The 25,098-nt window shown below is 42.3% G+C and overlaps 1 protein-coding gene across 1 annotated transcript in view; it reads right to left on the bottom strand.

Moving 5' to 3' along the window:
- Positions 1 to 4,948: 4,948 nt before the first annotated feature.
- The window catches only part of msh3 (mutS homolog 3 (E. coli)), a 281,291-nt gene continuing 261,141 nt past the window's right edge, over positions 4,949 to 25,098 (bottom strand). Inside the window, exon 24 of the mRNA XM_072582322.1 lies at positions 4,949 to 5,960. Coding sequence (XP_072438423.1) covers positions 5,879 to 5,960 — 82 coding nt within the window. The 3' untranslated portion in view covers positions 4,949 to 5,878. The remainder of the gene's footprint in view (positions 5,961 to 25,098) is intronic.

Raw genomic sequence — 25,098 nt, 5'->3', positions numbered from 1 at the left:
AAGAATCTGTTCCACTCTCCCAGTTCTTCTGCCTCCGTTGCACCTGTTCTGATGATGCCAACTTTGACAAGGGGGCTCGAAACGTCCACCTTCTTCCTCAACCAAGGGTTAGAAACTGCAAAAAGATGTGTGCACAGTCCAGACCATCACAGAAACCAACCTCCTATCCATGGATTCCACTTACAATTCTCATTGCCATGGCAAGGCTGCCAGCATCACCAAAGACCCCTCCCAGGCAGAAGGTACAGAAGCTTGAACATATGCACCAACAGGTTCAAGAACAGTTTCTTCCCTGTTATTAGACTGCTGAATGAATCTAATTTCAAATAATGCTGATTTTGCCAATGTTGATCTTGCTTTTTTCACCTCCGGTGCAGCTGTAACCTTATATTCTTCGCTTTGTCTAAGCACTTTAAAATCTGTATGCCCTTAATTGCTAATGATCTGCCTGAACTGCTGGCAAAACAAAATTTTTCAATGTACTTAGTTACATGTGACAATGAAAAATCAAGTCAAATTCACCAGCACCGCAGTTATCAAGGCACTTGGCTGGGTCCAACCCATTTCCCACACTTCAGCCCTCATCCCTTCTCCTGCCTCCCACAACAGTGATACGGTCCCCCTTGTCCTCACCTACCATCCCACCAACACCCACATCCAGCGGATCATTAGCCGCCATTTCATACTACCTCCAGCGAGATGCCACCAGACACATATTCCCCTCCCCTTCCTTGTCAGAATTCTGTAAGTGCCTTTCCCTCCGGGACACCCTGGTCCACTCAATCTTCACTTCTAACACCACTGCCACCACCAACCTCCTCCCTCCCTCTCCAGCCAAAGCCCCATGGTACCTTTCCCTGCAACCGCAGATGGCGTAACCCCTGCCGGTTTACTTCCTCTGTCCTCAGCATTCAAGGGCCCAAACACACACCTTCCAGGTGAGGGAGCCTAAATATGTTCAGTGACAGTGCATCCCCCTCTCTGGGCAGGTAGTTCCAAATGTTCATATCCTTTGAATAAGAAAGTTCTCAGCTCAGTCTTAAATGATCAACCCCTTGTGCTGAGGCTGTATTTTTTGAGAACTTTGTTTATACTACACTATGTGTTGGAGTCTTGCCTCCTGCCAGCGAGAATCATACAATCCCTACAGTATGGAAACAGGCCATTAGGCTCAATGAGTCCACAGTGACCCTCCGAAGAGTAACGTATCTAGACCCATTATTTCCCTACTCTATTAATCTACATTTACTCCTGATTAATGCACCCAACTTACACATCCCGGAACACTATGGGCAATTTAGCACGCCAATTCACCTGACCTGCACATTTCTGGATTGCGCGAGGAAACCAGAGCACTTGGAGGAACCCCACACAGACACAGGGAGACTAGGTAAAAACAATGACTGCAGATGCTGGAAACCAGATTCTGGATTAGTGATGCTGGAAGAGCACAGCAGTTCAGGCAGCATCCAAGTAGCTTCAAAATCAATGTTTCGGGCAAAAGCCCTTCATCAGGAATAAGGGAGACTATGCAAACTCCACACAGGCAGTCGCCCAAGGCGGATATTGGACCCAGGTCCTTGGCGCTGTGAGGAAACAGCGCTAACCACTGAGCTACCATGGTGATGAACTTTATATTTATCCAAGTCCTGTATTTTGGGGTGTGGCTGAGCAGGTGGCACCTCATGTTGATTACCTTTCTCCTGTTGTCCTTCGTCAGACAAGCAAAGCATCCATCTCATAGCGTAGGCTGGCAGCAAGGATATCCAGCTGAAGGGGAGTCAAACAACGGGTTAGACAGGTGGAGTGCCTTCCAAAATTGAAGAGGAGAGTGTGAAACGGACTGTTAAGCTAGAAGGGATACTTGTTAGGAAGGAAGATGTGTTGGACATTTTGAACAACTTGAGGATAGACAAGTCCCCCGGGCCTGACGGGATATATCCTAGGGTTATGTGGGAAGCAAGAGAGGAAATTGCAGTACCGTTGGCAATGATTTTCTCGTCTTCACTGGCAACGGGGGTGGTACCAGGGGACTGGAGAGTAGCGAATGTTGTGCCCCTGTTCAAAAAAGGGAATAGGGATAACCCCGGGAATTACAGGCCAGCTAGTCTTACTTCTGTGGTAGACAAAGTAATGGAAAGGGTACTGAGGGATAGGATTTATGAGTATCTGGAAAGACACTGCTTGATTAGGGACAGCCAGCACGGATTTGTGAAGGGTAGGTCTTGCCTTACAAGTCTTATTGAATTCTTCGAGGAGGTGACCAAGCATGTGGATGAGGGTAGAGCAGTGGATGTAGTGTACATGGATTTTAGTAAGGCATTTGATAAGGTTCCCCATGGTAGGCTTATGCGGAAAGTCAGGAGGCATGGGATAGAGGGAAATTTGGCCAATTGGATAGAAAACTGGCTAACCGGTCGAAGTCAGAGAGTGGTGGTAGATGGTAAATATTCAGCCTGGAGCCCAGTTACAAGTGGAGTTCCGCAGGGATCAGTTCTGGGTCCTCTGCTGTTTGTAATTTTTATTAATGACTTAGATGAGGGAGTTGAAGGGTGGGTCAGTAAATTTGCAGATGATAAGAAGATTGGTGGAGTTGTGGACAGTGAGGAGGGCTGTTGTCGGCTGCAAAGGGACTTAGATATGATGCAGAGGTGGGCTGAGGAGTGGCAGATGGAGTTCAACCCTGCCAAGTGTGATGTTGTCCATTTTGGAAGAACAAATAAGAATGCGGAATACAGGGTTAATGGTAGGGTTCTTAGTCAGGTGGAGGAACAGAGGGATCTTGGGGTCTATGTACATAGATCTTTGAAAGTTGCCACTCAGGTGGATAGAGTTTGTAAGAAGGCCTATGGAGTATTATCGTTCATTAGCAGAGGGATTAAATTCAAGAGTCGTGAAGTGATGTTGCAGCTGTACAGTACTTTGGTTAGGCCACAGTTGGACTACTGTGTGCAGTTCTGGTCGCCTCACTTTAGGAAAGATGTGGAAGCTTTGGAGAGGGTGCAGAGAAAATTTACCAGGATGCTGCCTGGAATGGAGAATAGGTCGTACGGGGATAGGTTGAGAGTTCTCGGCCTTTTCTCGTTGGAACGGCGAAGGATGAGGGGTGACTTGATAGAGGTTTATAAGATGATCAGAGGAATAGATAGAGTAGACAGTCAGAAACTTTTTCCCCGGGTACAACAGAGTGTTACAAGGGAACATAAATTTAAGGTGAAGGGTGGAAGGTATAGGGGAGATGTCAGGGGTGGGTTCTTTACCCAGAGAGTAGTGGGGGCATGGAATGCGCTACCTGTGGGAGTGGTAGAGTCAGAATCATTGGCGACCTTTAAGCGGCATTTGGATAGGTACATGGATGGGTGCTTAATCTAGGATAGAAGTTCGGCACAACATCGTGGGCCGAAGGGCCTGTTCTGTGCTGTATTGTTCTATGTTCCAAAAGGTCAGCAATCACCTGTGAAGCTATAATAGCACTCAGAGAAACTGCTAAGACCAACAGCTTCAGAATGATCATGGCTAGAGCTCTTCAGTTTCACTGATCAAAAGCGGCCCAGTGTGTCAGTTTCACTTGAGTTCTCCCCTCTGTATATTCACCTTGGACAGCTGGTAATTTGCTGGCAGGTCACGATCCGGGTCCCCAAGCAAGATCTAATCAGCTTTTTATGTATCACAATCTGAGTACAGAAGTAGTGAAGTCTGCTTCAATTGTCTGGGAGCTTAGTTAGAGCACACCTGGAGTATTTTATGCAGTTTTGATCTCATTATCTCAGCAAAGATATTATTTCCACAGAGGAGTGCAAATGTTCATAAGACTTGTTTCTGGGACTCATCTATTGAAAGAAATTGGACAAATTGGGCCTGTATTCTCTATAATTTTGGAGAATGAGTGGGTGATTTCATTTTAAATATTTCACAAGTTTCAAAGATAGACACAATAGATATTCCCCCCGATTGCAGAGTCTAGAACCAGGTACCACAAATAAGGGAGGAATGTCACTTTGGTCTGAGATCAGAAGATGGTTGTGAATCTTCAGAATTCTTTACTTCAGAAGACTGGAAGTTCAACATTTGAGTATGTTTCGGCAGAGATTGATAGATAGCTGATTACCAGTTCATACAGGGTTATGTGAATGGGGTGAGTAATAGACATGGAAGTGTGCAATCAGCCGTGGCCATCTTGAGTGGAGAGGCAGGCTTGATGGGCTGAATAGCCTAATCCTGTTCCTAATTGGTCTCCCGACAGATCCTACAGATAGTGCTCACTTTCAATCCCACCCTGGTTAACCCCGAGAGTGGGTGACATTCAGACTCAATGTCAATTGCGAGCAATTTAGCTCCCTGTACACATCCAAACCCACATCCTCTAATCTGGGAAAATCCTATCCATTAATCTGGTTTCTCTTTCTACAGAAGCTGCCTTGATTATCTGAATATTTTTAATGTTTTTTCTGATTTTAGTTGGGACAAGTGTGAATTCCCTTCAGTGCACCCACTCCGGGAGAAATCAGAGTTAACATTAGATCCAGTGACCGTTTTCAGAGCAGTTCTGAGGAAGGTTCATTGGACCAGAAACTTGAACTTTGATTTCTCTCCACAGATCCTGCCAGATCTGCTGAGTTTTTCCAGCAATTCCTGTTTTTGTTTCTGATTCCTAACATCTGTGGTTAATTTGTTTTTTTTTGTTGAGAGTTCATATAATCCTGGCTGCTACTGATCAAACCGCTGGAACTCAATGCTTGTAAATATTGTGTGAAGCAATGTGTGGACATGATAGCAGTGGCCCTCATAGTCAAATGGTTCACTAAAACCCAGTGATAGGGGACGATTAGATTCCGGAATAAAGCAGTCAGTTTCCACTGAGACGCAGTGGAAAGTAGTTTCTACCTTCATAAAGTATGGCAATATCAAAGAAATATATAATTTGTTACTATTGCAGTAACAACAGTAATTCGAAAAAAAATTATAATTTATTTGGTCTGGTTTACAATACATTACACTGGTTACAAATGGTTCTTTTTTTTCCCCAATTTAACACAGTATCACAATTAGTTTTTAGGCAGACACGATTTTTTTTCCCTGATTCCTAACAAAATGCACAAGTTAAACATAATATTCCCATTAAAAAGCAGCAGGCTTTCACACAGTCCTGTCTTCTTAGCTCTCTGTACAAGCAGCAATAAAGGAAGCATGATGGTATAACTTTATTCCAACTCATCATTTTATTTTACAAGTTTACTTTATTTCAACTTCACAGCATTTAGAAAGCAAAAGCCTAGCAGAGGGGAAAGGGAATCAGAAGCTTCTCTTATTTAGAAAAGGTACAAAATGTAATCTGGATCCTGCGTTGAACAGTGTTGTCTGTATTGATGGTTAGGGATTCTTTCAAGACAAAAGTTCTGGCAACACCTTTATAAAATTGGCCAAAGGTTATAAAAACATGTCAAGACTGTACGATTTAAGGCAATGAGCACTGTTCAGACTGCTGAAATTTATCAGTGACATCAGAACTTTCTTGATGCACTGAAAATGGAATAGATGTGTAAGTAAAGGCAAAAAAAGCCTCATAAATCATTTCAGAAATGGTTGGATGGTATGAACGAAATGAGGACGCAGTAGTTTTGCTGGATGAATGAGTCCAGATGTGTTAATTGTACTTTCTTATCTATATTTATCTTGTATTGTAGGATTTACATGGAGAATGTAAACAAGAACAAAGCTGGGACAGAGTACAACTACCTACAAGGACAGTGCAATTGAGTATTTCTTTCAATGGGTGTGAAGCAAAATCCCAAGTTTCCCTTGAAACCAAACACACACAAGTAGGAGATCAGCATCTCATATCCATGTATTTATTTTAAAAAACAGGAACAAGTAATCTCTACTCATTCACCATCACCCAGTCCATCAGTTCTTTCCCTTCATTTATTCTCCAGACTTCAAAGAAGGATTTCATTTTCTTCCTACAAGAAATAATAATAACAGGGTGACAGATTATACATGTGGCATTAAGAATTGGCTGTAATTTATATGACAAACACAATGGAAGTGTTAAAAAAGGTTTTTGTAACTAATTATATGTCTTTCTTTGAAGCTGTGGTGTAAATCCCACAAGGATGTGGGAACAATGTCTTGATTGTCTTAGCAATTACAACAGATAAGAATCCATATTTGGAGTAAATATAAACAGTTTTACCCCAGATAAATGTAAGTCAATAACAAAGCATATTACCAAACATTGTTTGATAGCTTTCAGTCTCCTTTACTGATACCTTCATGAGGGCTGAACAATTTTTCTGCCCATGTTGCTAATGTCATTTTATGGTCATCTACACACACAACCACCTGATGAAGGAGCGGCGTTCCGAAAGCTAGTGCTTCCAATTAAACCTGTTGGACTATAACCTGGTGTTGTGTGATTTTTAACATTGTACATCCCAGTCTAACACCAGCATCTCCAAATCATAACCCTTACTCAGCTGTTAGGGAGGACCCAGCACACAGAGGTCAACTAACTGTTCAAAGGACCACATAAATTCCAGCTCACAGCTAAGTAACTTATTACCTGCTGATTATGCAGTGGAATTTGCCACAAAATTGGAAGTAGTTCTGAAGCATTTTAACATGATAGCTGTTACATATCTGCACTGTAACACACATTTGTTTACCACTCAGAAATGTGAAAAGGAAACCTCTATCCACTCAAAAGGATTATGAACCTTTGAGATTCTCCACCAAGGACTGGGGATGCTAAGTCAATGAATGTACTCAAGAGTAAGATTGACGGGTTATTGGCACTAAAGGTATCAGAAAATAGCAATACCACATGAGGTTGCTACAGAAGTTCAGTTAAAATCTTATTAAATAGCAGCATAGGCTTGAGAATCTGCTTAGTCTACTTGTATGTCTATAACTTACATTCACGTAATATTATTTACATCTGGTATTAAACATAATAGTCTCCAAACTTTCCAGTGCTTCACTGGGATTTATATGTAGCTGAAACCTGTTACTTATTGGTGGAATCCACCGGAAAGAACATGAGACTTGACTGTGCCAGGTCTCAGCGGTTTCCAGGATTTTCTGGGCTCTCTTGTTCTAGTAGAATTTCCACCTGTTCCTTATAAAGCAAGGATTAGTGGACGGCTAAATTGGGATGAAGTGTTGCTCTGCTCTGATGATAATAGAATAACACCACTAGTGGGCGGAATCTTATACAAGTGGGAGTAATGTGGCCTATAGTGAGACTCGTGGCAGAATCAGACCACAAGTGTAACAAGGCCCAGCTCAACGTTGAGATCTTCTCATTCCTATTTTCACAAGTGGTGTGGTGAGATTCTCACCAGACAGCGGCTACTGGCAGGGATTAGCACTTGTTAAACATCTCGTTGGACAATAGACAACAGGTGCAGGAGTAGGCCATTCTGCCCTTCGAGCCTGCACCACCATTCAATATGATCATGGCTGATCATCCTTAATCAGTATTCTGTTCCTGCCTTATCTCCATAACCCTCGATTCCACTATCCTTGAGAGCTCTATCCAACTCTTTCTTAAATGAATCCAGAGACTGGGCCTCCACTGCCCTCTGGGACAGAGCATTCCACACAGCCACCACTCTCTGGGTGATGATGTTTCTCCTCATCTCTGTCCTAAATGGTCTACCCTGTATTTTTAAGCTGTGTCCTCTGGTTTGGCACTCACCCATCAGTGGAAACATGTTATCTGCCTCCAGGGTGTCCAATCCTTTAATAATCTTATATGTCTCAATCAGATCCCCTCTCAGTCTTCTAAACTCAAGGGTATACAAGCCCAGTCGCTCCAGTCTTTCAGCGTAAGGTAGTCCCACCATTCCAGGAATTGACCTCTTGAACCTACGCTGCACTCCCTCAATAGCCAGAATGTCTTTCCTCAAACTTGGAGACCAGAACTGCACACAGTCGTCTCACCAGGGCCCTGTACAGCTACAGAAGAATCTCTTTGCTTCTATACTCAATCCCTCTTGTTATGAAGGCCAGCATGCTATTAGCCTTCTTCACTACCTGCTGTACATGTATGCTTACCTTCATTGACTGGTGTACAAGAACACCCAGATCTCTTTGTACTGCCCCTTTACCTAAATTGATTCCATTTAGGTAGTAATCTGCCTTTCTGTTCTTGCCACCAAAGTGGATAACCATACATTTATCCACATTAAACTGCATCTGCCATGCATCTGACCACTCACCTAACCTGTCCAGGTCACCCTGTAATCTCCTAACATCCTCCTCACATTTCACCCTGCCACCCAGCTTAGTATCATCAGCAAATTTGATAATGTTATTACTAATACCATCTTCTATATTATTAACATATATTGTAAAAAGCTGCGGTCCCAGCACTGATCCCTGCGGTACCCCACTGGTCACTGCCTGCCATTCCGAAATGGAGCCGTTTATCACTACCCTTTGTTTCCTATCAGCCAAACAACTTTCAATCCAAGTTAGCACTTTGCCCCCAATACCATGCGCCCAAATTTTACTCACTAACCTCCTGTGTGGGACTTTATCAAAAGCTTTCTGAAAGTCCAGGTACACTACATCTACTGGATCTCCCTCATCCATCTTCAGAGTTACATCCTCAAAAGATTCCAGAAGATTAGTCAAGCATGATTTCCCCTTCATAAATCTATGCTGACTCTGACCTATCCTGTTACTACTATCCAGATGTTTCGTAATTTCACCCTTTATAATAGACTCCAGCATCTTTCCCACCACTGAGGTCAGACTAACTGGTCTATAATTTCCTGCTTTCTCTCTCCCACCTTTCTTAAAAAGTGGTACAACATTAGCCACCCTCCAATCCGCAGGAACTGATCCCGACTCTATAGAAATCTGGAAAATAATCACCAATGCATCCATGATTTCTCGAGCCACCTCCTTCAGTACCCTGGGGTGTAGACCATCAAGCCCCAGGGACTTATCAGCCTTCAGACCTAACAGTCTCTCCAACACAAATTCCTGGCAAATATAAATTCCCTTAAGTTCAGGTCCTTCAGCCACTGTTACCTCAGGGAGATTGCTTGTGTCTTCCCCAGTGAACGCAGATCTGAAGTACCAATTCAATTCTTCTGCCATTTCTTTGTTCCCCGTAATATATTCCCCTGTTTCTGTCTTCAAGGGCCCAATTTTAGTCTTAACTATTTTTTTTGCCTTTCACATACCTAAAAAAGCTTTTACTATCCTCCTTTATATTTTTGGCCAACTTGCCTCATTAATATTCAGGTTCTGAATTTACCAAAGTTGTCCAACAAACTAGACTTTGGGATACTCAACATGGAAATTAGAGCAGATATCAGACAGGTCCAGTTAGCCACAACCTCCATGTTGGAAAGCAGCATCAAACCCTCAGGGCACAATCCATGGCACCAGCTGCATGCACTCCACATCCACAAACACTGGCACCCAATATTAACCAGCCTCCTCATGGCACACTTCCAATTCACTTACAAGATGCTACTGCACTTTAATGCTGCACCTTGGGCAGCACTGGAAACTCTCATTGTAATGCTGTACCAATGACTCTGCACTCAGTGAACTCACCATGCTCATGGAATCCAGCAGGCTGCATCTCCAGGCACTTTGCTCATTCTCATGGTGCTCGTTCACTCTGAGCCTGTCTGGATGCTCACAGCATCCCTGCCTTGCAGTGTCTTTTGTTTTGCACTATGCCCTCTCAGCCAGAGATACTGGGCTCATATTCCTTCTATCTTGCAGTTTAGCTCAAACACAGAGGTCTTAATCTTGTCATAGTTAGCTTCAGGCTTTGGTCAAGTCAAGGAAGATGGACTTCACTCAGGAGTTCCTGACATTGTAGGCTAAGGGTAACCACCGACACTCGTCCAGGCTCTGCTTGGGGCAGTCAGATTCAGAATGCCCTCCTCATAAAGGGTAAGAAGCAGAATGGTGGGCAGCTCACTACCCATCTTAAATCTTTCTGCTCTGTAATGGGTTGGTTTTCCTCCTGGAATGAGAGGGGCAGGAGATAGAAGTCAGTGGCCCAGTTATTACTGTTGGTACAGGTGGAAGGCATCCAAAGTGAATGAGTAAGCATTACAGAGGGCATGCAGAGTCAGTGCTGTCAGGGAATAGGGCAGTGACAGCGAGGGAGGGAAGATGTTTCAGATAATAATGAAAGTGACAAAACACCAAACTTGGATGGGAGTTGGATACAGCAGTAGAGGATACTGAGTGTGAGGAATCAGAGAGAAGGTGTTGGAACTTACCCTGGCCAAGTGGAGAATGTCATTGATCTTCCTCCTCCAATGCTGGGTGAGCATTGCTCCAGATGTCAGAGATTTAACCCCTGGTGGTAATCTCAGACAATAGTGCCGCAGTGTCTACTGCTGGGAGGATGAAGTCTTGTGTTCAGCACCATCTCATCCAGCAGGACCACCAGGAGCCTGTCCACAAAGCGGTTTCTCCTTGTCTACCAGATCCAGGGTAAATGTGAGGAATGATGGAGGACAGCACTGAACACTGCTTGTCTGGGTGCACAGCCTTTTAAAAGATGGCGCAAAGCCACAGATCATGTGGTAAGAGGAGATGAAAATCGGATATGAGAAACACTATAGGGGTGCAACTAGGTAATTAATTTGATAAGATACAATGAGAAAGCTCACTGAAGTTCATGAGGATGATCACTCGTCACAATCTGACTTGACTCGTACTTAATCTAAAAAATGTAAGATCCAGCCCAGTGCAGTGAAGAGTACTGGCCAGATGGTTGGAACAGTGTCTGACCAAACTTGTCAAGTTGGCTCCCTGGAAAATAGGGCAATTTTCAAAAATAACTTTGACTGGCCCTTAAGCACAGGGGGAAGGTGCTATCCCTTCCCTAATCTAATGTTGAACATGTGCCAGGTTCTGTCTGTATTGGGCAGCTGGGCACTGGGGAAACAATTGTGTTCTAGTCGGTGTGCCCCATGCAAATTACATTCCTCCCACTATCATCATAAACTCCAACAAGGTTAATGCTGGAAGATAACAACAGCCGTGCTCTGATAGTCAGGAACAGCAATGTTCAATGCTGGTGACAAAATATGATCAACAACCCGGCAGTTCTCATTCATGTAAGTATTATTTGCATTTCTCAAAGTAGATCTGATCCATATTGCTTTTAGGACTGAGGTGTAGGGCCTTGGTGGGGTTGGGAGTGCGTTCATCAGGGTCCAATAATCAGGGTCTGGGCTCAAGTCAGGTACTAGGGTTTGGGCCAATGGCAGGACCAGACCCAATGATTTCAGTCCTAGCTAAAGTCTGTAGATGTTTGTTACGTAAGACAATCAAAAGATATGGAACAAAGGCAGGTAAATAACAATTGAACCAATCACTCATATTTTTATTAAGTGGATGAATGAAGTGTAGGACTGAATATTCTACTCTTGTTCTAAATATCCTTATTTTTCGATCACTGTGCTTGTAAATTAGCAAAACCAACAACACTACAGCAACATTTGCAATATCAATATGATTCATATGCTGAGATATGTGGAATAACTTATTTTCTTAAAAATTCCATACATGTGTTTTTAATCAGTTATGCTGAGAAGAGACAAAATGCAAAGGTTCTACAGCCTGTGAGCAAATAAAGTATAAAACCTTCACCAATGATGAACTCTCTCAGAGTTCAGCTTATTGTGTTTTCTTTTGAAATGGAGAAGGAAAAAAGCAGTTTGGGAAATATATGAGGAAGTCTCTGGGGTAGAAACAAAATGAACATCAGTGAAGTGTTTCCACTCTGAGAGTGAACTTCTTAAGGCCTAAAGGTAATTAGTTACTTTGAAATGTCTCACTGGAAATCTTGTGTCTCTGACTATTAGTGAGCTCACAGAACATGGCATTTCATGGAGCAAATGAATACACTTGGAAAGAGAAAGCTTTTGGCCTCCCCACAATGCTGAGGAGATCAATGGAAAACAACATGATGACTGAAGAAGACTATAATACAAGGCATGGTAACCTTGGTCTCACACTAAAGAACACATCTCAATGGATATTTCATGAATGTTGAATGATATAAAAAAGTGAATGGCTTAATCCTTTTTTGTTTAGTAGTTGGCTGGGTTGGGGGGTGGTGTGCAGGATTGGTGGCAGTGGGGAGTGTTCGATCAGGACTATTCCCAAAAGCAGCCTTCTGTAATGGCATTTGCGGCCACTTGTTAAATTTAACTTAGAAATTAATCCACATAGGAAGGTTATGAAATTATTTGAGTTTTGCAGGTGTGAATGTGTTATGTAACTCTTCCTATCCAAGTTGAAATCCATAACAATTCTGTTTACCTTAGATTTTCTTTTCCTAAGGCATAATGACAAGGTTCATTTCTCTCTGGGGATACTGCAGAGAGAATCTGCGAACTGTAGCATTTGGGAGACAGCAATTTAAAGCGATGGCTGGTGTTTTCACACAACCCTCCTGGAAATCAGTCTAATTACACTCCTATTGGTAGAAACTGGCACAGGAGCTAGAGGTGATGGACTCCAGTTCAGCTATAACACTGGCATCTACTCAACAATGTGGAATGCGCAAGTATGTCCTTTACAGAAAAAAAAGGACACATCCAATACTACTAACAATCAGTCTACCCTAGACCACCAGTAAATTGATAGATTGTGTTAACAATAATGTTGTCAAACAGCATTATCTTAGCAATAACCTGCTTCCTGATGCTCAGAGATATTCTGCCAGGACCACTCAACTCCTGACCTCATTACAGCAAGGCTGCATTTGATGGAATATGGCATCAAGCAGCAATAATAAAATTAGAATCAGTGGGAAATGGGGGAAATGCTCAGCTGGTTGGAGTCATACCTGGCACATCTTCAGGTAACTCATAATAACCTTCCCTTTAGCATAAGGTCAGAGTGGGGATGTTTGCCCGTGTTTGCACAATGTTCAACACTGTTCATGACCTCTCTGATATAACATTCAGAAGCTTGATATCATCTAAGACACAGCAACCTGCTTGATTGGCACCATATCTACAAACATTCACTCCCTCCAGCACCAAAGCTCAGTACCAGCAGTATGTACCATGCACTGCAGAAAGGCTCCAAAGACAGCAGCTTCCAAACCCACAACCACCTCCACCTCCACCTAGAAGGACAAGGGCAGCAGATACATGGGAACACCATCACCTTCAAGTTCCCCTCTAAGCCACTCACCATCCTAATTTGGAAATATATCACTGGGTCAAAATCCTGGAAGTCTCACCGTAACAGCGTTATGATGTACCCACACATAATGAATTGCAGCACTTTATGAAGGCAGCTCACCATCACCTTCTGAAAAGCAATTATAGGTGGGAAATATGAACTGGTGCCCATGTCCTATGACAATGAATGTAAAAAAAATGTTATCTCCATAAAGCATTCAGTAAGCTGCTACTTAAAAGGTTTCTTGAAGATTGGCATGGATAGAGAATAGGCTAAAAACAGTAAACAGTTTTGAAGTAAATAGCTCATCCTCAGGATGGCAAACTAGTGAGGTGTCACAGGGATCAATATTGGGGCATCCACTATGTCTAGTCTATATCAATAACGTGAATAATGAACTAATCGTATTGGAACCAAATTTGCTTGGGATACAAAGATAGTTGAAAAAGCAACTTGTCAAGTGAGTGGTCAAAAACATGGCAAATGGGAGGTAACGCAGGAAAATATGAGATAATCCACTTTAGAGTAAGAAGAATACACAAGTTCTATATTACTTAAATGGTGACAGACTACAGAATGGTGTGGCACAAAGGGCCATGGGTGCCCAGATAAACAAAACCCAAAAAGCCAGCACGAAGGTACAGTAAGTAACCAGCAAGACAAATCATATACTGACCTTTATTGCAAAGGAATGGAGCATAAAAGTAGGGATGTCTCACTACAAATGTGTAATTGTAAATGTAAATAATGCGAACACGCCAAAAGTACTGACTGCACAGTTTGGGCATCTTAATTAGAAATGGACACATTTGCATTGGTGGCAGTTAAGAAAGGGTCAATTATGTTGATTCCTGGGATAAAAACATTGTTTTATGAGAAAAGGGTGAGTTGGTAGAACCTAAACTCTTTGGACTTTGGAAGGATGAAAAGTAATATTATGAAGGGGCTTGCCAGCTTAGATGCTGAGAGATGTTTCCCCTTGTGGATGAATCAGGAAACACATGGCACATAATCACAACGTGGGACCTCTCCTTGAAGACTGATATGCTGAGTACTTTCTTCTCTTAGAGGGTGGAGTACCTTTGGAATTCATTGTTCATTGTTCACTAAGTCATCGATTGTATTCAAGGCTGATGTACACATATTCTGGAACTACAGAACAAAGTTTGTATACAATAGACAGGAAAGTGGTGTTGAGGCCAAACTTAGATTAGTCATGATCTTACATAATGACCTCATGACCTAAACCCTAATTCATCTGCACTGGTGATTTATTGTCATTTGAGACACACGAACAGTGAGAGTGATGCACAGCCAAACAATGGGCTGGAATTTCAGTCTGGAGTCCAGAACTAGATACCTGATTATTTTCAGGCCCACCCTTCCCACTGATGTGCAGTGCTAATTAAATTCAAAACCTTAATTTGGACCATCCAGCTCATTGACCAGTTAGTGCTGCTGGGTGCTGACTGGGCCAGGAACTGACTTTTGGAGTGCAATACTCAAAAGCAGGTGGGTAGTCATGGCTGGCCATACTCAACCTTGTAGATTGGAGCGGACAGCAAAGCAGAAGGCCTATAGCCTCACAGCTCATCTAAGTGACCAAACAGTTAAACACTTGACTCGCTTTGTCCGTGATGGCAACATTATACCACCAGTTGAAGAGCTCAAGCTGAACAACCATTTTCTTTCAACATTTCAATTCAGCTGGAGCACTATATTATGGCTCCTTGCAATCCTCCACATGTCTCAAGATGGTTCACTCTTCCTGTTCACTTTGAAAACCTCCTTCTGGCCCTTCCAGGCTGTCACCGAGTTCTATACTGAGCTTAACTGGCAGTTAGTTCGAAACAAATCTGATCACCTTTGCCCTTCTTTTACAAATGGATTTGTATTCTGGAAGGGTTTGGATACTGACATACTAGTTTCAAAACAAAACCACAACCGACCCTGGGTCTAATGGTGTTTGAAAATCTGTTATGTTTGAACAATGAAGGATTAACTTTGGTGGAGCCTTATGATGGCCAAGTGCACAACATTCCACCTAGGCACAAAATGGGCATTGCAGATTTATTGTCAATGTAAATTGGGCTCTCTCTATGTCTGGCAGATGGTCTACAACAACAGGCACCAAATTAAACATTTACCTGAACTCCCTTTTAATGTATGACACTGGGAAGTTTTCCAAACACCTTGGAGGTATTTTAAAGGTACAGAGCCCTGCCAAAATCTTAGAAAAGTACACTGGGCTAGCTCCTTGAAGAGCTCCCATCTCTGACCACTTTGTTGAAAGCTGAGCTTGCACATAGCAACCTCCCATACAATATGATTTACTACCTCAGACAAAGGAGAGACCAATTAAACTGAATGTTATACCTCTACAACTACAACTCGCTGTCTTACAAGAACACAGGATGAAGTCAGAGCACCACTATCAGAATTTAACACTCAGTACTTGAAGGAATAGATAGTTCTTATAGCCCATCTGCAGGCACATATAGGATTTGCACCCATTGCCCCTGTGCTGTGGATTGCCAATTCCATCATGAGCGGAGTGCTGCTGTCAATTGGCAGCCTTATTCTCCATCTGCATTAACACCACCCAGCTTTCTCAATGGCCAGCAGCCCCTTCAACTCCTTTAATGGGCCCTCCTGGATTTATGTGGCACCCGCCACCCTTAATCAGATAGCAAACATGAAGGCAGCCTACCAATTGGCCACTTCCTGCAAAATTATGCTGACAGACAGGATTGGCAAGCAGATGGAGCCTAGATCCAGAAATGGTGTCACTTTCTTAATCCCTGCAGCAAACTTCAGCCAATTGAAACTAAAAGGGACTGATTGTGTGAGCTGGTAGCATTAAGTTAGTACTTAAATATAACGTGAGGAGATTATTTTATGGAATTACTGTTGCTTAGTTACAATGTGTGTGAACGGCTTGTTGCTGGAGAGGTTTAACCTTGGGAAATATGACAGGGTATCTATACAAAAAAGGCTTTTAAATAATAGTGGTTTGTTCAATGACAGTGGTTTATTCAAAGGGATTATATTCAGACAGACATGGCAGAAGTTTTTATCAGCTGATTTCCTACTACTCTATGGCTCAGTGACCTGGTTATAGCCTTTCATACCAACATACTGCAATCAAAGAGCATTTGGCAGCCAGCACTTCTGTGGCTAATTCCTTGGCTATCATCCTAGAAAAAGATCTTGGAAAATTTTCATTCTGCAAAGGCCCCATCTGAAAATGGATTATATAGGAAAATTGCATAAGAATAAGGAGCTGAGTTCTTTAATGCCTGAAATCCTTGATCATTTCAAAAATTATGAATCCGTGTCTTTCTGCTTTCACCCATTCAATTTAGAGAATTTCTTTAATGGGATTCTATCTCTTACCTCATGGATGAAACCTGGTATACAATTAGCATTTTGCAAGTTGATAATTTATGTTTTGAGGACGGAGCCATCATTCACATGAAGGAGTTAATCATAGAATCCCTACAGTGTGGAAACAGGCCCTTCGGCCCAACTAGTCCACACCAAGTCTCTGAAGAGTAACCCACCCAGACCTGTTCCCCTACTATTCTCCATTTACCACAGACCATTGTACCTAATCTACGCATCCCTGAACACTCTAGGAAAATTAGCATGGCCAATTCATCTAACCTGCACACCTTTGGATTGTGGGAGGAAACCAGGGCAACCTGGAGGAAACCCATACAGACATGGGGAGAATGTCTGTGTGGAGTTTGCACAGTCGCCCGAGGCTGGAATTGAACCCGGGCCACCATGCCGTCCCTACGAGTGCTGTGAATGAAGATTACTGATCTTAGCTACGTGGGGCAAAGACTTTCTAAAATATATTTAATGTCATGTGTTGACACCTTGTGAGGATAATTTTTATTCACCAAGTTGGCAGTTACCCACCAATCTCCCATTTATTTAGAAATGTCACTGTCGGTCATGAACGGTATAAGCACTGGGATATACTTTAGGTGGTTGAAAATACTCTGGGTGATTTAACATCTTCAAAGCCAGCCTCAAACAGATATGTCACAAAGAATATTTGAATGTTATCAAAATATGTATAATATAAGAAGTCATACCAGCAAGACAAAGTAAAATATTTGTGATATTGTCATAAGATTCACTAACACAGTTCCTGTACTGGTGTCGAATGCAAAATCAGCTAGTGGTGGATGTAACATGTGGCCAGAAAACTGCACCATTCAAATTATTCTTAGATGCAGTATTTTATAATAGGATAAAAAATGGCAAAGATTCACTATGGACCAAATTAAACAATCTCACCGAGGACTGAGAACCATAATGTGGAAAGTTACATTTCAATCATGATCACCAACAAACTGTGGTTGGCTGAAGAAAACAAATTTAGAAACAGTTCCATTTTACAACGTTGTTTTGTCCAAGAACACTGATTCAGTTTATCAAGGGCTTAATACCTTAATACTTTCCAGCAAATTATTACTTAGCAGCTGTCAATGACAGCAATGCAGCATGTTTCCTGACAGATTTATGCATTTTGAATACAACGTATCCTCAGAAAATAACTTTACTTTCTAACTATAATGACTAGCATGCCCCGTTATAGGGAGTTGAGCTCATCTTTCAATCTATGATGGAAGTTGTTGGCATCCTTCAATGCAAAAGAGTGCAACACAAATGCCGTGAGACACTGCTTTTTAGAGCTTGGTTTTGTAAAGGCGACTTCTCCACATTCCCTTCAGTGTTTACTTATGGGACATGGAAACAAGTTTGGAATCCACCACAAGTGGTCAACTTAATTGTGCCACAATAAGCTTCTCATGAGGGGTAACAATCAAATCCTTTCAAAAACATACTTCAGTTTTCATCATTATCTTGGTGATGATAAACAGAAACACAATATTTTACACTGATAGCACAAAGTTTCCACTTAAAAATATGAGAAGTACCTAGTGGTACTGTGATAGCAGCTACAATACTTAGGGGGTAATTCCAGACAACATGACTCACACTGGACATTTTGTGGACTTCAGGAATGACATGAACCTTTCGGTCTCTTTGTAAACTGCAAAGTAGTTGAGATAAAACCTGCTAAAATCACTATGAGCAGGTTCTGCAAGTATCTTGATCGGCTAGGAATGATTCTACTAAGTATAATACAGGCAAACAGTCTTTTCCACTGCGTGCTTAGTGGTGATTTGTCACTGGTCTGTGAGAAGCAGAATCCAACTGGTTCACCAGGTCAAAGTCCTTAAACAAGCAGGTGGTGTTGAAGAATCCCCCCCATTTCGAGATTAAGAAAACCAATCCAGAATCTGACTGCTCAGCCAACTGAGAATACGCTTTCACTCTTCCTTAGACTTAAAGCCTCACAGATACAGAATACAAGTTTGACCTATGTGTGAGGCAAACTGAATAATTATAAATAATTCAAAGACTGAAGGGAGAGCGGTACCTTCATGACTGAAATAATTTCTGTCTATAAGGCTTGCTACTGAGTGCTCAGCTTAGACAAGTTTTGCTTTGTTGTGAATGTCTATTTATATTAGGTTTTTGATTTACTGTCTAGTGCTTTTTCCTCATGGGTTGTTGTTTATGCAGATGATCATCAAGTAGGCGATGTTTAATGATCCCAGTGTAAAGAATTCACAGTGACAGAGTATTCAATTTTGAAAGCTACTGCTTATTATGAAGCGTAACTATTGTTCATTAGAGAGAACTGGTAGTTTTAGTGTTTTCAACAATAATTCATCCAATGTAAAGGGATTTTGTTTTACCAACATTTGAATGTGAGAAGCTTTAATAGTTGAGACACAATTGTGACTTCTCAGGTAAATAGGCTATCTTTTATCAACTAAAAAGTACGCAATGATGATTTATAGATTAAATCAAAATAGAAGTGTATTTAAACATTTTTTGATGTGACAATTCAATGCAGTAGACATGACCAGAAACAGCACACAGTGGGAGGATAGAAATCATGAGCAAATTTTGAGGTCTTTAACTTCATTGTGGGTCAGGGAGGCTCTCCCTTTGTGTCCTAGGCAGCAGCTGAGAATCAGCAGGCACCACATACTGCCAGCACAGCAAACCCAAATGGATTGGTTGTTGGGTATCCAATGTGAATGTTTGTTTGCAAAGAGCTGGATTTATTGGAGTTGATTGACGAGTAATTTTATTTTCTACATTGTAATCTCTAGTTTAAAGCAAATAGTATGAAAGTAAGCTTAAGGCAGGTTAGGATAAACTGGGTGCATGGAAAGTCAGTCTTGTGCCATACTTGAACTTGTGGGCCCTTTGTGTGGCAACCAAATGTGTGGGAAGGGACTTTGACTTCAAAATCTTGAGTTGCCACATTTTGTTGCCACATGAAGCGCTATGAGTACAATCATAGCGCAGAAAACATCTTGAGTGCGAGTTGGTGCGTCCATGAAGCTGAGACCTACATGGACATCACACTGACACAAAATGGTCACACCGTGGATTAAGAGCATGCAGACAGAGGGGGAAATGGGTGACGACTACAGAGTTAGGAAGACCAGGTAGATGGTGTATGTGTGTGGAAGAGGTCCATTAAGATTATCTCACTTATCAACTGATTTTCCATTTTGAATACTCATGAGGGTGATGGTTTGCCAGAACAACAAGAGCAAGAGCCTCCCCAAACTCGTGGTACCACACTTGGCTCAACTGCACAGACTGGGTGGAAGTAGTATGGAAGATCAATCATGGCAAGCGTTTCAATATTTTGGGGAACAAACAGATACTTCTGTGCTATGATTGTACTCATAGCGCTTCATGTGGCAACAAAATGTGTGGGAAAGGTCTCTGACTTCAGGATGGTCAATTGCCTCCTGGTGCTAAGGCCAAGCATTTCACTGAGCAGCTGCAGGGCATTCATTTGATGGATGTTAAAGAGGCTAAGATCATGGTCCACATTGGCACTAATGATACAGCTAGAACAAAGGATGAGGTCCTGAAAGTAGAATTTAAGGAGCTGGGCAAGAAGACAAAAAGGCAGGCTCTCTCAGGCAGTAATGTCTAAATGACTCCCAGTATAATGTGCTAGTGGATAAAGAAATGCTCAGATTGAATGAATGAACACATTGGTGGAAACATTATGCATCAAGGAGACCTTTAGATTTCTGAGGCACTGTGCTAGTTCAGAGACGAGTGGATCTGTAGAAGGAAGATGGGTTACACCATATTAGGATTGGAACTAATATCCTCATGGGAAGATTTGTTGGTGTTATTGAGAAGGTATGAAACTAGTGTGTTGGCAGGATGGAAACCTTAGCGAGAATTCAGATAGCATATGACAAGTAGAAAAGCGGCAGAAACAAGTACGAGTGTTAACCAGAGCCAAATTACAGAATAGTGTTCAAGTGACAGAATTAAAAAGCACCAACTGAATGCATGTAGCATTCACAACAAAACAGATTAAATGATGGTGCTAGTAGAAGTAAAAGAGTATGATCCATACAGATCACCAGCCATGATCTAGAATGGCAGAGGAGGCCTGAGGGGCTGAATGGCATACCCCTGCTCCTGCGTTCCTTCAATAATAACTGCATGAACTTAATTGCTACACATAACTGAAATTCCCTTAAGCCCACTAAATTGTGTACAATACAAACAAATAACATGAAATTTCTTCAAACTACAACGTAATAATTCTGCATATACCTTCCTTCATAATTAACACAATTGTCCATCATTACCAAAAACACAATGTAGCATCAACATTGTATTTTAATTACCATTAGCAGAAAACCTGAAATTTTAACAATTACAGACACTCAAGCTTCCCACCTAGCTGACATTAATGTGAAATATTAATTACAGAAGTAGACCAAGTTTACAAATTAACTTGGCTTTCGTGCAGATGCAACAGGCAGTGAGGGAGACAAATAGTGTGTTGGCCTTCATAGCACAATGAGTTGAGTACACGAGCAGGGATGTCTTTCTGCAACAGTACAGCGCCCTTGGTGAGACCTTGAGTATTATGTACAGTGACTGGCCCAGACGTAGTCTCCGGTCATGCACTCAGATCCTGTGCAGACCAGCTGGTGGGAGTATTCGCTGACATCTGTAACCTCCACTTGCTACCATCTGAAGTCCCCACCTGCTTCAAGAAGACCATCATCATGCCTGTACCAAAGAAACATATGCATTGTGTCTCAACAACCACCACCCGGTGGCTCTGACTGCCATAATTTTGGAGTGCTTCAAGAGGTTCGAAGCAGCTCATATCAACTCTAGCCTCCCAGCCTGCCTCGATCCCTTGTAACTTGCCTACTGACGCAACAAGTCTATGAAGACGCTATTTCCCTGACCCTACGCTCATCCCAGGAACATATGGAACACAAAGATACAAACATCAGGCTTCTATTTATTGACTACAGCTTCACCTTCAACTCCATAAACTAATCTCCAAACTACGAGACCTATGTCTCAGGTCCACCCTCTGCAACTGGATCCTCAGCTCTCTGACCACAATCAGTGAGAATAGGCAACAGCACTTCCTCCACGACAATCCTCAACACTGGTGCCCCTCAGTGAGGTGTACTCAGCCCCTTACTCTACTTCCTTTACATTCATGACTATGTAGCCAAATTTTGTCCAAACTCCATCTACAAGTTTGCTGATGACACCACAATTGTAAGCTGGATATTAAACAATGACGAGACAGAACACAGGAAAGAGATAGAGTGCTTTGTGGCATGGTGTAAAGATAACAATCTCTCCCCAATGTCAGCAAAACTAAAAAACTGATCATCCACTTCAGGAAGCAAAGACGAGGACATGCCCCTATCTACATCAATGGAACTGAGGTGGAGAGGGTCGAAAGCATCAAGTTCCAAGGAGTGACAATAACCAGCAAACTGTCCCATCCTCCCACGTTGATGTGACGGTCAAGAAGGCACCACAACACCTCTTCTTCCTTGGGAGGCTAAGAAAATCCAGCATGTCCACATGGACCCTCACCAACTTTTATAGATGCACCACATAAAGCATTCTATCTTGATGCATCATGACTTGTTACAGCAACTGCTCTGACCAGGACTGAAAAAAACTACAGAAAGTTGCGAACACAGCCCAGTCCATCACACAAGCCAACTTTCCATCCATTCACTCAATCTATACTGCTCACTGCCTCGGAAAGGCAGCCAACAGCATCAAATACCCTTCCCACCATGGTTATGCTCTCTTCCAACCTCTTTCTTCTGGCATAAGATACCAAAGCTTAAATATATCTACCAACAGGTTCAAGAACAGCTTCTTCCTCGTTGTTATTAGACTTCTGAATGGACCTCTCAAATTTCAAATCTAATGTTGATCCATGATTTGGAGATGCCGGTGTTGGGCTGGGGTGGACAAAGTTAAAAATCACACAACACCAGGTTATAGTCCAACAGGTTTAATTGGAAGTTCAGGCTTGCACAACGCTGCTTCTTCTTCAGGTGATCCAGCTCTTTACACACCTTCTGCATGGCCATAACTTTGTATTCCTCGCACTGTTCACCCACCCTTTGATCTTTGGATATTATGATCTGCCTGTACTGCATGCAAAACAAAGTTTTCACTGTACCTAGGTACGTGTGACAATAATAAATCAAATCAAATCAGTTTGGCTTCCTTATTGGAGGAAAGATGCTCTGGTTATGGAGGGAGATGTTCTGCCTATGGAGGGGGTGCAATAAAGTTTTACCAGACTGATTCCTGGGTTGGCAGCACTGATGTATGAAGAGAGATTGGATCGCTTAGGACGATATTCACTACGATTCAAATGAATGAGGGGAGATCCTATTGAAACCAATAAAATTTTAAACAGATAAATGCAGGAAGAATATTCCTGATGACCAGAGAGTCCAGAACCAAAGGTCAGTTTAAGATTACATGGTGTGCAATTTAGAACGAAGATGAAGAAAGATTTCTTCACCCCAAGAGCGGCGAGTCTGTGGAATTCACAGCTGCAGAAAGTGGTCAAGGACAAAACACTGATGTTTTTAAGAAGCAGTTAGAAAGAGTTCTTCAGGCTAAAGGGATCAAAGAATAAAAGGGAGAAAGCAGGAACAGGGTGTGGAGTCAGACAGTCAGCCATGATCATACTGAATGATGCAGCAGACTCAAAGGGCCGAGTGACCTATTCATAGAGTCATTCCATACACGTACCACCCTCTGCGTGAAAAAGTGGCCCCTTAGGTTTCTTTTATATCTTTTCCCTCTCACCCTAAACCTATGCCCTCTAGTTCTGGACTCACCAATCCCAGGGAAAAGACTTTGTCTATTTATCCTATCCGTGCCCCTCAATTTTGTAAACCTCTATAAGGTCCTGCTCTTATTTTTTATATTTCTGGTTTAGTTTAAACACATTCAATATGCATTAACTCAGGTAATAAGATAATACCAATTAAAACCCTTTGGTTACTTTTTAACCTCTAAAACTGGAGAGACCAGGCAGTGAGAGGTCTAAATCGGTGGCAGTTCTGAAAGCAAGGTTTTGAATATATAGCACATCAGACTAATGTTTCGACACCTCCAAGCCTTTTTCAGGAGGTGGAGTTAGCACACCAGTCTGCCCAGCAGTGAACATCTGCTCTAACTAACAGCCGAGTTCGAGGCAGGATGAAGACTCTCCCGGATATTCCAGGCATTGAACAGGACTTCACTCCAGAAAATCAGGAGGCTAGTGGCATCTGGGAGGCAGCCTCCTGCTGGGAGTTCTTGAAGTCATCAGGATCTCCAGTGGATCACCCCAGCCTGGACCATTTGGGATATATGTCTGGTGAGACCACAGATGTAAGCCATACACAGACTGATGGTTGGGCAGTTGTAGCCATGCAGGATTTTTAATTTGTCTTGGCGATGCCAGGAAGGATGGTCTCCTGCCTTCCTCAGCAGTGCCCAACTCGCACCATGGGGATTTTGGCCAGACATTACTGTAGTCTCTCCCACTGTGGCTCTTCCCTCTTCCACCCACCATCTGTAATTAAACAGAGCCCTAAGAGGCAGTTTCTCTGGGAAGACCATAAGGGACATCAAGAGCTGAGGTGAAGTCAGAAACTGCTCTGCCCTGGACCCTAAGAAGCTAAAGAAGTTGTGTGCACAGCCCAGACCATCACAGAAGCTAACCTCCCATCCATGGACTCCACTTATACATCTCATTACTGTAGAAAGGCTGCCATCAAAGACCCCTCCTCCCCCAGCAATGCTCTCCTCCAACTTCTCCCATCTGGCAGAAGATACAGAAGCTTGAATACATGCATCAACAGGTTAAAGAACAGCTTCTTCACAGTCATTATTAGACTGCTGAATGGACTGTCTAACTTCAAATAACGTCGATCTTGTTAACTCTGATCTTAATTCGCCCACCTCCTGTGCACTGTAACCTTGTACGCCTCACTCCATCTCAGCTCTCTATGATCTGCCTGTACTGCTCACAAATAAAGCTTTTCACTGTACTTAGGTACATGTGACTACAATAAATCAAATCAAAATCAAACAATGATCAACAGTAGCAGCCTGAGCTGTCAACAAAGTGCACTGCAGATATTCACCAAGGATCCTTAGACAGAATTTTAAAAACCACAAATACTTAGAAGGATGACAACAGAAGATAAACAGGAAGACCACGACCTGCAAGATCCCCTCACCATCCTGATGTGGAAACGTATCACCATTCCTGCAGTTTTGCTGCATCCACATTGCGGATAGACCTATACCAAAGTGACTACAACAATTGAAACAAGTAGCTCACCACCATTTTCTCACTAGAGATTGACAATAAATACTGATCCAGCTAATGACATCCACATTCGATTAAATAATTTTTTCGGGCAATCATTTTCTTATGACAAGCTGTTGGGTGACCTGCACATTAATAACAGCAAGTACCAATAA

This window comes from Chiloscyllium punctatum, chromosome 2, assembly GCF_047496795.1.
Source record: "Chiloscyllium punctatum isolate Juve2018m chromosome 2, sChiPun1.3, whole genome shotgun sequence".
NCBI classification, from domain to species: Eukaryota; Metazoa; Chordata; class Chondrichthyes; order Orectolobiformes; family Hemiscylliidae; genus Chiloscyllium; species Chiloscyllium punctatum.
The sequence above is the reverse complement of the archived record's forward strand: the minus strand, read 5'-3'. Positions and strand labels throughout refer to the sequence as shown.